This window comes from Haliotis cracherodii, unplaced genomic scaffold (assembly GCF_022045235.1).
Source record: "Haliotis cracherodii isolate W230 unplaced genomic scaffold, xgHalCrac1.p SCAF_6, whole genome shotgun sequence".
NCBI lineage: Eukaryota > Metazoa > Mollusca > Gastropoda > Lepetellida > Haliotidae > Haliotis > Haliotis cracherodii.
In genome coordinates, this window is record NW_027266319.1 from 20,888,688 (window position 1) to 20,904,223 (window position 15,536).

The 15,536-nt window shown below is 43.3% G+C and overlaps 2 protein-coding genes across 2 annotated transcripts in view; one reads left to right on the plus strand and one right to left on the minus strand.

Annotated features, from left to right (window-relative positions):
* The window catches only part of LOC139445747 (calcium-dependent secretion activator 1-like), a 114,511-nt gene extending 101,808 nt beyond the window's left edge, over positions 1-12,703 (plus strand). Inside the window, 6 exon segments of the mRNA XM_071226951.1 lie at positions 289-363; positions 1,576-1,659; positions 1,985-2,092; positions 2,268-2,372; positions 4,622-4,708; positions 6,101-12,703. Of these exon segments, the coding sequence (XP_071083052.1) occupies positions 289-363; positions 1,576-1,659; positions 1,985-2,092; positions 2,268-2,372; positions 4,622-4,708; positions 6,101-6,199 (558 nt within the window). The 3' untranslated portion in view covers positions 6,200-12,703.
* Positions 10,537-11,052, minus strand: LOC139446305 (S-antigen protein-like). The gene has a single exon (XM_071227654.1). The coding sequence runs from the start codon at positions 11,050-11,052 to the stop codon at positions 10,537-10,539; it is 516 nt and encodes a 171-aa protein (XP_071083755.1).
* Positions 12,704-15,536: the final 2,833 nt, after the last annotated feature.

Sequence of the window (15,536 nt, forward strand, 5' to 3'; positions counted from 1 at the left end):
TAGAGATTAAAACATTTCCCAGCCCTGTTTTAGAAAGTAAATTTGTGTTATGACTGTGTTTATGAGTTAGCGCTACCACAGGGTTAAATTATGAGCTACTCTGTGACAATATTTTGAAGTTTACAACAACAATCTCAGCTTCACAATTTTGTTAAAATGTACTTGAATCAGACTTGCTAACGTCCCCAGTAGCCCGTGCCTGACTGTTGAGGGTGTAAAGGTTACAGTGTGTGACATCGACAGCATGGGACGCTGCTTGCCTGCCATGTATTGCCTATATTGTTTCAGCACCAGTATCACACCAAGATTGACGAGTTCCTGGAGAGAGTCCAGGTGCAGATGGTCAAGTGTCTTGTGGAGAAGGTGGGTAAATAGCCATATATGCCAATGTTGGTACCTCACACCTGCGTGGGGGATTCCAGGTTGGAATTGGGCCCAGCGCTACAGATAAGCTTTTGGTTATTTGGGTATTTTACCAATGGGTTTGATTTCTATTGCGCATCCACCATTTTTAGATGGGATTCAATTTTTTTTAACCCTCATGTTTCTTTACATTTGGGTGTTTTAACTTCAAATCTGTTTCTTAACAGTGCTTTAAATAATCTTAAACCAAATGAATAGTAGTATGCAGATGTTTTACCAAATGTAACTGTCCATAAATGAATTTTGCAAACATTGCACATATATATTAGCCTAGCCATGAACTGCTGCCTTTTGCTATTTAGCAAGTTTCAATTTGTTTGTTTTGTCCAGTTTCTTTACAAGAAATTGGTTACCCAACCAGTTCAAATGAGTATAGGGTTTGTTCCTGGAGCATAACTCAAAGACTGTTTTACTCTTTCTAAACTCATAGTAGCACCATCCTACTGACCATATTCGATGTAATAAGCGCCCAGGGCTCTCTCAAAATTATAAATAGGGGGCTCTTATTGGAATATTATTTGGGTGAAAAAAACAGAGTTGAAAGTACGTAAATTTCGTGGTTTATGCTTACAACCTGAAATGTTTATATACGACATATATATTTTTCCAGGATTTAATTGCCCATGATTAAGGGTGCATATAACACACAAGTGCGTATTATACATGAATAAATAAGTCTTGTAGTATCATCAACTTGAACATCTAGCCACTGATATCATTGTACAGCATTATAAGTGTATTGGTATTATAAGTGTATGTGGATGTATGTCGAGTGTAATTGTGTATTGCAAGTACTTGTTGGCCCTTGATCTTTATGTACAGCAAGTCCACCTTATGTTGATGTGTGTCGATGTATGTTGACATGTGATGACGTATGTTGACGTGTGATGAGGTAAGTTGACGTATGTTGACGTGTGATGACGTATGTTGACGTGTGATGACGTATGTTGACGTGTGATAACGTACGTTGATGTGTGATGACGTATGTTGACGTGTGATGACGTATGTTGACGTGTGATAACGTACGTTGACGTGTGATGACGTATGTTGACGTGTGATGACGTATGTTGATGTGTGATAACGTATGACGTGTGATGATGTATGTTGACGTGTGATAACGTATGTTGATGTGTGTGTAATCCTGCGTTGCAGTTCCTGTCCGTGCTGGAGTCTGTACTGAGCAAGCTGGCCAGATACGACGAGGGAACGTTCTTTGCTTCCATTCTCTCTCTTACAGTCAGTACCCTAAAACATACCTATCTTGAAATAACAATGCCTGACTTATAAAGTGTGTAGGGTAGCATGGGTGGCCTAGGTGAGTCAGGCATCTCAATTTGCTGTCGTTCTTTCAAATCCTAGATTTGATCATGTACCCATGCTTGTTGGTTTCATTAAAATCATATATGTATTTTTCCAAGTTCACTTTTGACTTACCTAACACCTGCCTCAAACCAAGCCCAACTTACTCACTGGGTATGATGATTTGATTTGAATTAAAGACTGTTGCCTGCATTCATATGATGCCATGCAAGATGTCAAGAGTGTACAATGTGTTTTGTAGAAACCTGTAGACGAGTTGGGCAAGTCCTACGTTGACTTCATGCGAGGTAACCTCGATCAGATGAGACAGAAGATCACTGATGAACTCTACACTCTCACATTGTTTGAGGTAGTTATATATGTCTGTGTGCATCATGTACCTTCTAGTTATGTACCTTAGAATTATGTAAATGTAAAGACAAAGTGATAATAGGAAAATCAAATTATGTCTCTGCCAGCTGTGCAGTCTGACTTGAATGTTGTGACACATATCCTGCTTGATGTGTTGTAATGTTTGTTTACAGCAATGGTACAGTGATCAGATGAAGATGATGTGTGACTGGCTGACTGACAGACTGGACCTGTCTCTCCACCCCTACCAGCTCAACTGTCTCATGACCATCAACAGGGTAGGCCTCTCCTCCTCCTTATAGTAATGTCCCTCCGCCCCTACCTGCTCAACTGTCTCACAACCATCAACAGGGTAGGCCTCTCCTCCTTTAGTAATGTCTCTCCACCCCTACCAGCTCAACTGTCTCATGACCATCAACAGGGTAGGCCTCTCCTCCTTTAGTAATGTCTCTCCACCCCTACCAGCTCAACTGTCTCATGACCATCAACAGGGTAGGCCTCTCCTCCTTTAGTAATGTCTCTCCACCCCTACCAGCTCAACTGTCTCACGACCATCAACAGGGTAGGCCTCTCCTCCTTATGGTAATGTCTCTTCACACCTACCAGCTCCACTGTCTCACGACCATCAACAGGGTAGGCCTCTCCTCCTTATAGTAATGTCTCTCCACCCCTACCAGCTCCACTGTCTCATGACCATCAACAGGGTAGGCCTCTACTCCTCCTTATAGTAATGTCTCTCCACCCCTACCAGCTCAACTGTCTCATGAGCATCAACAGGGTAGGCCTCTACTCCCTATAGTAATGTATCTCCACCCCTACCAGCTCCACTGTCTCACGACCATCAACAGGGTAGGCCTCTACTCCTCCTTATAGTAATGTCTCTCCACCCCTACCAGCTCCACTGTCTCACGACCATCAACAGGGTAGGCCTCTACTCCTCCTTATAGTAATGTCTCTCCACCCCTACCAGCTCAACTGTCTCATGACCATCAAGAGGGTAGGCCTCTACTCCTCCTTATAGTAATGTCTCTCCACCCCTACCAGCTCAACTGTCTCTCGACCATCAACAGGGTAGGCCTCTACTCCTTATAGTAATGTCTCTCAACTCCTACCAGCTCAACTGTCTCATGACCATCAACAGGGTAGGCCTCTACTCCTTATAGTAATGTCTCTCCACCCCTACCAGCTCAACTGTCTCATGACCATCAACAGGGTAGGCCTCTCCTCCTTTAGTAATGTCTCTCCACCCCTACCAGCTCAACTGTCTCACGACCATCAACAGGGTAGGCCTCTACTCCTCCTTATAGTAATGTCTCTCCACCCCTACCAGCTCAACTGTCTCACGACCATCAACAGGGTAGGCCTCTCCTCCTTATAGTAATGTCTCTCCACCCCTACCAGCTCAACTGTCTCATGACCATCAACAGGGTAGGTCCTCTCCTCCTCCTTATAGTAATGTCTCTCCACCCCTACCAGCTCCACTGTCTCACGACCATCAACAGGGTAGGCCTCTACTCCTCCTTATAGTAATTTCTCTCCACCCCTACCAGCTCAACTGTCTCATGACCATCAACAGGGTAGGCCTCTACTCCTTAGAGTAATGTCTCTCCACCCCTACCTGCTCAACTGTCTCATGACCATCAACAGGGTAGGTCCTCTACTACTCCTTATAGTAATGTATCTCCACTCCTACCAGCTCAACTGTCTCACGACCATCAACAGGGTAGGCCTCTCCTCCTTAAAGTAATGTCTCTCCACCCCTACCAGCTCAACTGTCTCATGACCATCAACAGGGTAGGCCTCTCCTCTTTATAGTAATGTCTCTCCACCCCTACCAGCTCAACTGTCTCACGACCATCAACAGGGTAGGTCCTCTACTCCTCCTTATAGTAATGTATCTCCACCCCTACCAGCTCAACTGTCTCACGACCGTCAACAGGGTAGGCCTCTACTCCTTTAGTAATGTCTCTCCACCCCTGCTATCAAAACAGACAATGTCAGAATCACATATCGAGGTGAGACCCACCACCAACTGTGAGCCCTTTGAGTCAGGATATGGTAAAATATTATTTTTAGGGTAAAAATATCAGTTATACTTACCCTGACTCATACACTGAAGCACCCACCTAGCCATCCCTTCTTTCCCTGATGTAATGTTCGGCCAGTAAAGAGTAGGAAAATGGAGAGAGTGATGAGTCACATAGCTTGGTCAAGTGCTTCTGTTGCGCCTGGGCATGGGAAGGTGCATTTGGGTGAGATGGGTGCACAGCACTAGAAGTTTCCACTACCTTTCAAGAATGAGAAGAGATAAGCAATTAGTATGAATCAGGATATGATGTTTTACCCTAAAAAATAATTTTTCTTCTCTTAACTGAAGGTATTCAGTGGCAATGAGGCAAAAGTTGGGTGTTAGTAGTCAAACACCTTTTCCAAAGTCCACCAGATCAGGGAGTTGGGGGGGATGTGTCATCGCCTGATGACTCTTGTTTGTCTATTTGAAACCAATTTCTTGTGTGTTTTTTAACAGAAATGTTTCTCCGACTTCGAGCTGCAAGGTGTGCCTGAAAATGTCCTCAACTGCAAGACCTACACCACCATCTGCAGCCGGCTGCAGGTTTGTGACCCACAACTCAAATGCTGTCCCTAACCTGCCCTGTGACTCATGTTTCCAGGCTAACACAGGCCTCCAGTAGTCCATGCTTGTCTCCCTGTGGGGATTCTGTGTCAGAACAGGCCTCCAGTAGTCCATGCTTGTCTCCCAATGGGGATTCTGTGTCAGAACAGGCCTCCAGTAGCCCATACTTGTCTCCCAATGGGAATTCTGTGTCAGAACAGGCCTCCAGTAGTCCATGCTTGTCTCCCTATGTGGATTCTGTGTCAGAACAGGCCTCCAGTAGTCCATGCTTGTCTCCCTATGGGGATTCTGTGTCAGAACAGGCCTCCAGTAGCCCATGCTTGTCTCCCTGTGGAGATTCTGTGTCAGAACAGGCCTCCAGTAGTCCATGCTTGTCTCCCAATGGGGATTCTGTGTCAGAACAGGCCTCCAGCACTCCATGCTTGTCTCCCTGTGGAGATTGTGTGTCAGAACAGGCCTCCAGCACTCCATGCTTGTCTCCCTGTGGAGATTCTGTGTCAGAACAGGCCTCCAGTAGTCCATGCTTGTCTCCCAATGGGGATTCTGTGTCAGAACAGGCCTCCAGCAGTCCATGCTTGTCTCCCAATGGGGATTCTGTGTCAGAACAGGCCTCCAGCAGTCCATGCTTGTCTCCCAATGGGGATTCTGTGTCAGAACAGGCCTCCAGTAGCCCATGCTTTTCTCCCAATGGGAATTCTGTGTCAGAACAGGCCTCCAGTAGTCCATGCTTGTCTCCCTGTGGAGATTCTGTGTCAGAACAGGCCTCCAGTAGTCCATGCTTGTCTCCCAATGGGGATTCTGTGTCAGAACAGGCCTCAGGCAGTCCATGCTTGTCTCCCTGTGGAGATTCTGTGTCAGAACAGGCCTCCAGTAGTCCATGCTTGTCTCCCTGTGGGGATTCTGTATCAGAACAGGCCTCCAGTAGTCCATGCTTTTCTCCCAATGGGAATTCTGTGTCAGAACAGGCCTCCAGTAGTCCATGCTTGTCTCCCTGTGGAGATTCTGTGTCAGAACAGGCCTCCAGTAGTCCATGCTTGTCTCCCAATGGGGATTCTGTGTCAGAACAGGCCTCAGGCAGTCCATGCTTGTCTCCCTGTGGAGATTCTGTGTCAGAACAGGACTCCAGTAGCCCACACTTGTCTCCCTGTGGGGATTCTGTATCAGAACAGGCCTCAGGCAGTCCATACTTGTCTCCCTATGGGGATTCTGTGCCAAATGGGTCCCTGGTCCACACTTGATGATTTACATTTTGTCGTGATAGATTGTAATATTGCTGACTGCGACAACATAACTTGTAACAAATTTATTAATACTATAATCAGACAGCTAGATTTTTTATCAAGGTTGTTGACTGTGTATTTTATTGTATAGGTTGAGGAGGCCACCCAATCGGTGACACAATCAGAAAGCAGCAGTCGCACAACATTCCTGGGGAAGGTGCACAACGACAGCGGAGATGAGTCAGACTAGACACCGATGAGTGCGACTGGTCGCCATGATGGTAGAGCTGCCGGTCTCTGATCTTGGGTCCGCCTGACAGTCAGGCTGGGCAGTGTCCCATGACATGGACAAAGTTGTCCTTAAAGATAATATGGTGTCAGTTTATTGCAATGTGTCAGTATGGACAAGGAGAACTGAGACGGAGTGTCTGCAGACATGTTCACCAGCCAGCACTGTCTGCAGACACATCCTTCACCACAGTGTTGGACAGACCAAGCCACAAAGGTCCAATAGGTGGATGAAGAAAGTCATGCAGTAGATTCGTCCTTGCTATTAGTCAGACCATGCTAACGGCTCTCAGCATTAATGTAGTCAAAATTGCTATCATCTCCTCAAACACATAACATTAATCCAATCCATTGAGTGCTTTCTTCTGAAGGTGTGTGGAATATGATCTCACTCAGTAGATTATCGTCAAGTCACAAGTGTATCAAATCTCATTGTGTTAGAACAAGGCTGTTAAAAATGTCAACTTTTCATATTACAATGTATTGTCATAACATTCCATCTACCTTTAAGCCATAATGTTCCATCAGCTGTTAAGCCATAGTGTTCCATCAGCTGTTAAGCCATAACGTTCCATCAGCTGTTAGTAAGGCAAAGCATTCCATTGGCTATTTAGTCATAGTGTTCCATCCAATGTTTAGCGAAAGCGTTCCATCAGCTGTCTTGTCCATGTTAGACTAGCTCCTTCAGGCTACACCACAGTTAAAGTCACTCATTAGAAGTCAGCTACCTTACATTGGGCTGGAAATGCAGTGTTGCCACCACATCATTGAAAGGGTACTGATATTCCCATAGATATCAACTGGTCATCATGTACAGCAGAACCTGTGTGAAGACTCAGTTATTCAGAATCTAGGTAAGAGCTTAAGAACAAAATGCCTTCTTCACACAGTAATATAGTCATTCATCACGCAAGTGGCACATAAAAGAGAGTCTCACTGTTAGGAATTTAAAGTCATGCAGTTTGGCATTAAGATTCACACAGTTAGGCATTAAGAGTCACACAGTTAGGCATTAAGAGTCACACAGTTAGGCTTAAGAGTCGCACAGTTAGGCATTAAGAGTCACACAGTTAGGCATTAAGAGTCACACAGTTAGCCGTCAAGAAGAACGCAGATACATATTTGTAATATTGACAAACTGTTTACCATCTTAAGACAATTGTGTTGGTAGAGTCATTTTTTAATAGTTTCACTGATTATGTGTGTATACTGAAGTGAATTGTAGGCCTTTCTAGGACAGTTTTGTACCTGAATTCCTGTGTCGTGAGTTGTAATGATGTGTGTGGATCTACTCCCGCCGCAGTTGGGTCGGACTGCACCAGCATCCATTCCGTTGTTACATAGAACATAATCATTCCAAGTGATATACAACTTTGTTTGGGAAAATGTTTTGTTACATGCCATGCATTTTTATGATGTTTTGTTGACTGTTTTATGATAGTTCCTTGTCAACTGAGGTTAAACCTTAAACTTGTTGTGTTTTGTGTGTTCTTGAGTGAAAATGTGATACATGTGATCCCTAAATTCTTCTATTGTACAAGCTAGTAGTTCTCCATGACACCTCTGTCGACATGCACCCTGGACCACACTCCTTGCGGGGCTATAGTTTTCAGGTTTATGGACAGCCCTGTGTTTGCTGAAACCGTATAACTTCAGAAAATCTTTCGAAAGAACCTTTTAGCATTATTGCAAATTTTTCTTCACACAGAAAATCTGTGGGATAGTCCAGTCTTTGTTCCCAACATGGGAATAATGCTAAAACCATACACACTCGTTACATACATGGCACCTTTTTAAAGGGAGAAAACTCTGTATTGTTGAGTGTGTGGATTTTTTAATAAAGTATGTTTTTGCAATTAGGATTTGTAGTGAAAGAAATAAAACATTGTGTATCTGTTTGAGTTATAAGTTGAAATCCTAATCAGCAATGATAAACACGAAAATAAAACTTGGCACCCTCTTAAACATTTGCTACAAGATAAGTGTAATTCCATGATGTGAATATCTTCTAAATCATTCCATTCATTAATGTTTCTGGACATTACTCCTAGTATATATTCATTACCTAAGGGAATCAGGAAATAAAGAGTACTGTGGTATCCTCAAGTGTGCTATCCTGTATCCAACAAGATGGTGAGTGTTGACATTGTGAGGTACTAGTGGTGTCATGTTAACACAAGGTTGTTGCCTCAGGATTCAATACACTATGTTGATTTACTGAAAATTTTATCTTCTAAAGTTTCAAGATTTTCAATGATTGTGAGAATTGTGCAATATTTTCTGTTCCTTCGTGATAACCTTATACAGTTGTCAATTGTACAATTTACATTATTTATTCTATAGAGATTGAGTGGAAAGTCTTTTTTGTAAATAGAAACAGTTATTTATACTTGATAATGTGGTTGCATGAAGAGCAAGCACCTGCTCGGTAGATTATTCTAGAGAAAACCCTCATCCCACAGGGTTTCAGTGAAACAATATGGTGTACATTATGTGCAAACTGAAGAAGTAGCAACCACACGTATGAGAAATAAAGTGTTTTGTGTTTGATTTGTGAAAGGTGAGACATTACCCCGGTATGTTGTTTACTTGAAATGCTCTGGTTTGTGGGGATAGTTATTAATTTGAGTTTTGTACTTGTTTTCTTTTTGCCAGAGATATCAATGGGAACAACTGATATTATGTTGTGTTAAACTGTGCATAGGTTTACACTGGTTATTAAAGAGTATTCATTTAAAATATGCAACCACTTTAGTATTGTAGATGATGAGTTATGCAGTACGAAATGTTTGTTGAACTGTCTGAACCATGTGTTGTTGACTGATGTCACGCCCAGTGCTGGTAGCCCTACCTGTTGTAGTCACCTGGCGCTCGCTCATTAGCCTAGGTATAGTTAGTTAAAGGCACATCACCAGCCCTCTAAAGTCCCTCCCTCATTACCAGCCCTCTAAACTCGCTCCCACATCTCCAGCCCTCTAAACTCCCACATCTCCAGCCCTCTAAACTCCCTCCCACATCTCCAGCTCTCTTAAATCCCACATCTCCAGCCCTCAAAACTCCTTCCATCACCAGCCCTCTAACCTCCCTCCATCACCAGCCCTCTAACCTCCCTCCCACATCTCCAGCCCTCTAAACTCCCTCCCACATCACCAGCCTTCTAACCTCCCTCTCACATCACCAGCCCTCTTAAATCCCACATCTCCAGCCCTCTAACCTCCCTCCCACATCACCAGCCCTCTAAACTCCCTTCCTTATCACCAGCCCTCTAAACTCCCTCCATCTCCAGCCCTCTAACCTCCCTCCCACATCACCAGCCCTCTAAACTCCCTCCCACATCTCCAGCCCTCTAACCTCCCTCTCACATCACCAGCCCTCTTAAATCCCACATCTCCAGCCCTCTAACCTCCCACCCTTATCACCAGCCCTCTAAACTCCCTCCCACATCTCCAGCCCTCTAAACTCCTTCCCACATCACCAGCCCTCTAAACTCCCTCCATCGCCAGCCCTCTAACCTCCCTCCCACATCACCAGCCCTCTAACCTCCCTCCCACATCACCAGCCCTCTAAACTCCCTCCCACATCACCATCACCATCCCTCTTACATCTTTGTTTTGAAGCAGTGATTGCAAAATATCCTGTCTGTGACAAACATACAATGTTTCCCATGAATGTGAAGTGAAGTCTTATATGTAAGCAAAAACACAATAAGCCATGAAATATAACAAGTGAGACCTAACATGCAAGTAGGTACAGAGACACCACCTGCCTCATGGTGCCTAGTGGAGGCAGAATGTGCCTTGTCCTGTCAGTTGACATGTTGGCGCTGTATTGCAAGTATCGCAGACATTTGTCAGCACCATACCTATGCTTCACCAAAGTGGAAATCATCTCAGACCTGCATCACTTTGGGTTTTCCCCCCACCTAAAGCTGCCACACCACAATATTACTAACAATACTGTTCAAATTGGCATTAAACCCAACTCCCTCACTCCCTGACTCTGTCACAGCCACTGTGCATACTGCTCCCACATTATTGTTCCCCAATGGTAAAATACATACATTTATCAAGTTGTCATAGACATTAGTATGAATCCGATGTTATCCATCCCTATTACTTGTTCTGTTTCATGTGTTGATAAAGCTTGTATGTCGTATCTGGAGTCAGTGAGTATGGTGTATGTCTACCCAACCGTCTTCAAACTGGTGATGTACCTTTAAGGCATTGCTTCTTGCTTTTCTGCCCAACACACTTTGACCTGCATGTCTAACACATTGGCATCTAATTCCATCCTCACAGATCATAGGCCCCCTTCATGTCCACGCCTGTCAGATCTGTCACAAATCCAGTGGAAAATGAGCAACACCTGGAAAACAAGGAACCTTCTTAGTTTCTTGACTGGGATCCATTTAGTTTCTTGACTGGGATACGTCTTAGTTTCTTGTCTGGAAACTGTCTCAGCTTCTAGACTGGGGACCGTCTTAGTTTCTTGACTGGGATACGTCTCAGCTTCTAGACTGGGAACCATCTGAGTTTCTTGACTGGGATCTGTCTCAGCTTCTAGACTGGGAACCATCTGAGTTTCTTGACTGGGATCTGTCTCAGCTTCTAGACTTGGAACCATCTTAGTTTCTTGACTTGGATCTGTCTCAGCTCCTAGACTTGGAACCATCTTAGTTTCTTGACTGGGATCTGTATCAGCTTCTAGACTGGGAACCATCTGAGTTTCTTGACTGGAAACTGTCTCAACTTCTAGACTTGGAACCATCTTAGTTTCTTGACTGGGAACTGTCTCAGCTTCTAGACTTGGAACCATCTTAGTTTCTTGACTGGTAACCGTGTTTACTTTTAGTTTCTTTACTGGGAACAGTTTTTAGTGTGATGTTCTCGACTGCAAACCATTTTTAGTCTTAGTTTATTGAATTAGTTTGGACAAGTGTAATATGCATTGATTAAATCCATACCTAAGTTGCACCTGGAACAAGAGGAGCCTGATTTGATCCTGAAGAGAAGCAGATAGTTCAGTCTTCATCAATTATGTTTCTGATATTCCCGTGATGAGCCATCCCGTTAGCATAAATTACTAAGTATTTACATAATGTGATAACTTCTAATGTCTAATAAAAATATCAAAGACTTTAGAAATGCATCATCATAATGGTGAAAATTGATGGAGTTAATGGTCATCCATGAGTGATGCTGCTGCTGAAAGTCTTATGTATAATTACTCCATGGGCTCACTCACAGCAGTTAGGCTGTCAGATATTCAGAGAGTAACTCATACAATTTTCTTGATATATGTCTGTGAAGAGAATAGTCAGGTAGAAATTCTAGATATTCACACATCATCAATGCTGTATACCATATTCGCTATATTAAGCATCCCAGGTGCTTAATTGACAAACGAAGCGTTTATTAACACCATTCACGAGTTTGTTACTATTTCCGGTGTTAACATGTCGGCGGTATTGTGTTCACGTGGGCATTAGAAAGTCCAAGCTCAATGTCTCCATGTATAATATGCACTCCTTTCTACACAGATGTATTTGCTGTAAAAAGTGTGTATTATACACAAGAAAATATGGACTCATGTTAACATTGGGCTTTGTACATGGCCCTTATAACATTACTTGCATTTGGGTCTGGATGTTGGTCAGGGGGTGATAATTGAGGCGGGGCGCTTAATATGGCGAATATGGTAGGTTCTTCCGGATTAGCTAGCAAAGCTGGAGGCATTCACCTGTTACTGTTACCATGTTGCCCCTAGATATGATATGTAACTTATGTAAGATTTGTAGATTATTGTATATTTCCTAGTGTAATGACATAGTGTAGATAGTCACCACCCGACCATCAGTGTAGACTCAAGTCTTTGTATATAGTAGAGCCAGAATCTCGGGACGCGTTGCTCTTGGTAGGGGACTCGTTAGTATACCCACAAATATACTATCCCAGTAACAAATTATTTACTTACCCATATATCTCTTCAAACTTCTCTATGAAGACCTTGTTGGTGCATATTGACTTGTTAATCAGTATAACTCAATAGCCTATTGTACTGTTATAGATTTGTAATATTTCTGGATATTTATCCAATATTGTTACAATTTATTGTAGCCATGCAATCTTATTGACAACTGCGATTGTAGTTTAAGGCTATGTTAACCAGCTATTCAGTACAGTGTTTAGTTCAGACAATTACAAGGTAGTGAGTCGTCAAACCATTAGACCTTGTGTCCAGCCGTTGTTCGGTTTATAGATGAGATACTGTCGCTCTAACTCGTCCCAACTGTCTCATTGTTTCTGTTGGATAATTGTAGATTTTTTATACAAGTTTATTGTGTTTTCGAGAAATCCAGTTTTATTATTAAGTATTATTCTTTCAATGGTTTGTGATTATTTTTGTATTTTTTATATTTTTTACTTATCCTGCATTACTCCTTAATGCATATTACTGCTTGTTCTTGACAGAGAAAAGAGCTGTGTGAAGGTCTTTGCTTGAAGAAGTTGTTCCAACTAGCTGAGAGGCCAACCCTATCATGCAGCTCCCACGTGACGTCACGGATCCTCACATTACTCTTGTCACTTGCTGAAAGAAGACCCGTTTTTGATCTGTAGCATAAACTTGTTCAAACCCTTACGTGTTTTGCTTCTTGAGTTAATTTTCGTTTGTGCTTGTGTTGTGCACACGGTTTGTAACTTGAAAAACATTGTATGTTTTAACATGTGCATAACTTTTGTACACCTGCTGGCGTTTTCTTAAGAAAGAAAGCAATGGTAAACCCAGGTGTCTTGTTGTTTCAAGTAGCCATCTTGAATATTTGGCCAGTTATTAACTGGCTTGCTTCTCTTCTTGCTTTGTACCCCTCCATTGGCATACCCTCGCAAGTATTTTGTCTTCGTTTTGTATGTTGTCTTACGTTTGTCATGATATTTGTTTCATAAACCCACGCAGTGGGATTAACAAATTATAGCATACATAATCGGGAGGGGAGGCATTGTGATTTTACACTGCTTCATTGCAGATATCATGCTAACATGCTCAAAGTGCCGGTGTAATATGTCAGCGTGGGATCCCCACCCCCTGTGCCTTAATTGTACATCTACATGTCCCCAGGGTCATAGATGTACAGACTGTCTCCGCTTTCCCCACAGCTTTCAGACGGTACCTTCATAGGTCCAGGAAACGGAGAACGCAACAGGCCAGGAAAACAGCGGTGCCAGATGTCTGACTTATCCAAGTATTCGCCCACAACCAGATCTGATATCTCGGACGACAACTCCCCGACCTTCATTACTACCATGATGTCGGGCCCCATGGTCTCAGTCTCTACTCAGAGCTCCCTGATGACCACTACTACATCTATCTTAACAACGCCTATCCAGTCCACTGGGCAGACGCATGGCGCCCAACAGGCACCCCGCCTACGGCCCAACCCACTGCCATTTCCAGATTGGCACTGAACGCCAAAGGCTACTCGGCCAGAGCAGCTGGGGCCATTAAGAAGGCACATCGCCCAACCACCAGGAGCCTCTGTAATGATTAGTGGCAATCCTCCGAGAGCTTTTGCAGGGGCAAGCAACAAGAACCCACATCTGCATCGCCTCAAATCCTGGCCGAGTTCATGCTCCATCTGCGTCACAAGTGTAAACTCAAGGGCAGTTCCAGAAGATCGGCGAGTGATTTAAATCCCGAGCCTTTATTCTCCAGGCCTACGAGGCCACAGGATTGGACCCCCAGGCTCCAACAACCCACATGAGACCCAGGCGATCGCCTCCACCATGGCTAAACAGCTACTGAGCTCTACTTGCCATCATGGAGAGGTGTTCTGGCGATCAAACACATTCGTCGCCAGTCACCATATGCGAGATGTCGCATTGGAGGATGTGCTAGGCACGCACAACTTGGTCTGTTAGTAGTGCCCAACAGGCTCCTCTACTACACGTCACTGACCTCGACTCCAAGTCCAGAGCCAGCCTTTCGACCTCCCCTGGCGTAAGCCCTGGACTAGAAGGTTCATACCCCACTTACATACAGCTCGGTACTCCAGTCTCGACCTAACCGAGAGTTATTGTCTGGCTGCGCAGTTTTCCATACATGGAGTGGTCACCTGATGCCGACCACACAGCCGAGGGCAGGCTGAGGGAATTGGAGGTTCCCATACATGGAATGGTCACCCGAAGACGACCACACAGCCTAGGGTTGGCTAGGGAACAGTCTGGAAATACAAGATGAAAGTCCACATCTGAAGGTATGCCCGCCTCCGGTTCCGTCCGATAAAGATGCATTAAGGAGTAATGCAGGATAAGTAAAAAATTGAGTAAAATCCTTTTTTTATATTTGTATACTTATCCTGCATTACTGCGTCTAAAGGGACCCACCCATCGCAGATCTACCTCCCCACGATGCCCGGACTCCATAGTAATGTAAGGATCTGTGACATCACTTCCTTTTGTCAGGTGGGAGCTGCGTGATAGGGTTGGCCTCTCAGCTAGTTGGAACAACTTCTTCAAGCAAAGACCTTCACACAACACTTTTCTCTGTCAAGAACAAGCAGTAATATGCATTAAGGAGTAATGCAGGATAAGTATACAAATATAAAAAATATCTAGGATTTTACTAGTTACAGAAATGTTTATGTATTGACACTATTGTGTTTGAAAGTTTGACTATGGCTGAATATATTTGTATATTATGCATACATTTTCTAATATATTGCATTATTCAGATCTGTGTACTACATCTCAATATTTATGTACGGTATACCGATGGGGAAGAGGAGATCAGTCACCACTTAGCATTGCCTTATGCAGTGAGTCTTAGACAGGAAAATACTTCCTTGTAAATTTGAAAGATATAACAGTTATTTCCATAACATTTATGACTTTATTTTTTCGTTTGGTTGACCTTTGTATCAATATTAATTTTACTCTATTCTTTGTGTTTATTTTTTTAACGTATGAAAGAAATCGGTTGCTCAAATTAAACATGAACCTGATGTGGAACTGGGATCTGTGTCTATTCTACTCTCTGCTCTGAATTATCTTTTGTGTGATTATTGGTTCGTTGACTAATCAAAGACCAAACAAATATCAAAATGCTCGATGTTTTGTTTATATATGATCATGTTGGCCATGATCTGTCAGTATGAGAGAACTTTTGGAGAAAAAAACATCAAACATGTACCATGTTATCTAGTCAATTTCTGAACAAGAGTTTCTATAGGTTTGGTACCTCTCAACACACAGTTTGAAATTATTCTATTTTCTAAACTTCTAGTAGTCTTGAGACTATATAGG

Coding starts and splice junctions, on each gene's coding strand:
- LOC139446305 (XM_071227654.1), bottom strand. CDS start 11,052: ATGGTTCCAAGTCTAGAAGCTGAGACAGTTCCCAGTCAAGAAACTAAG.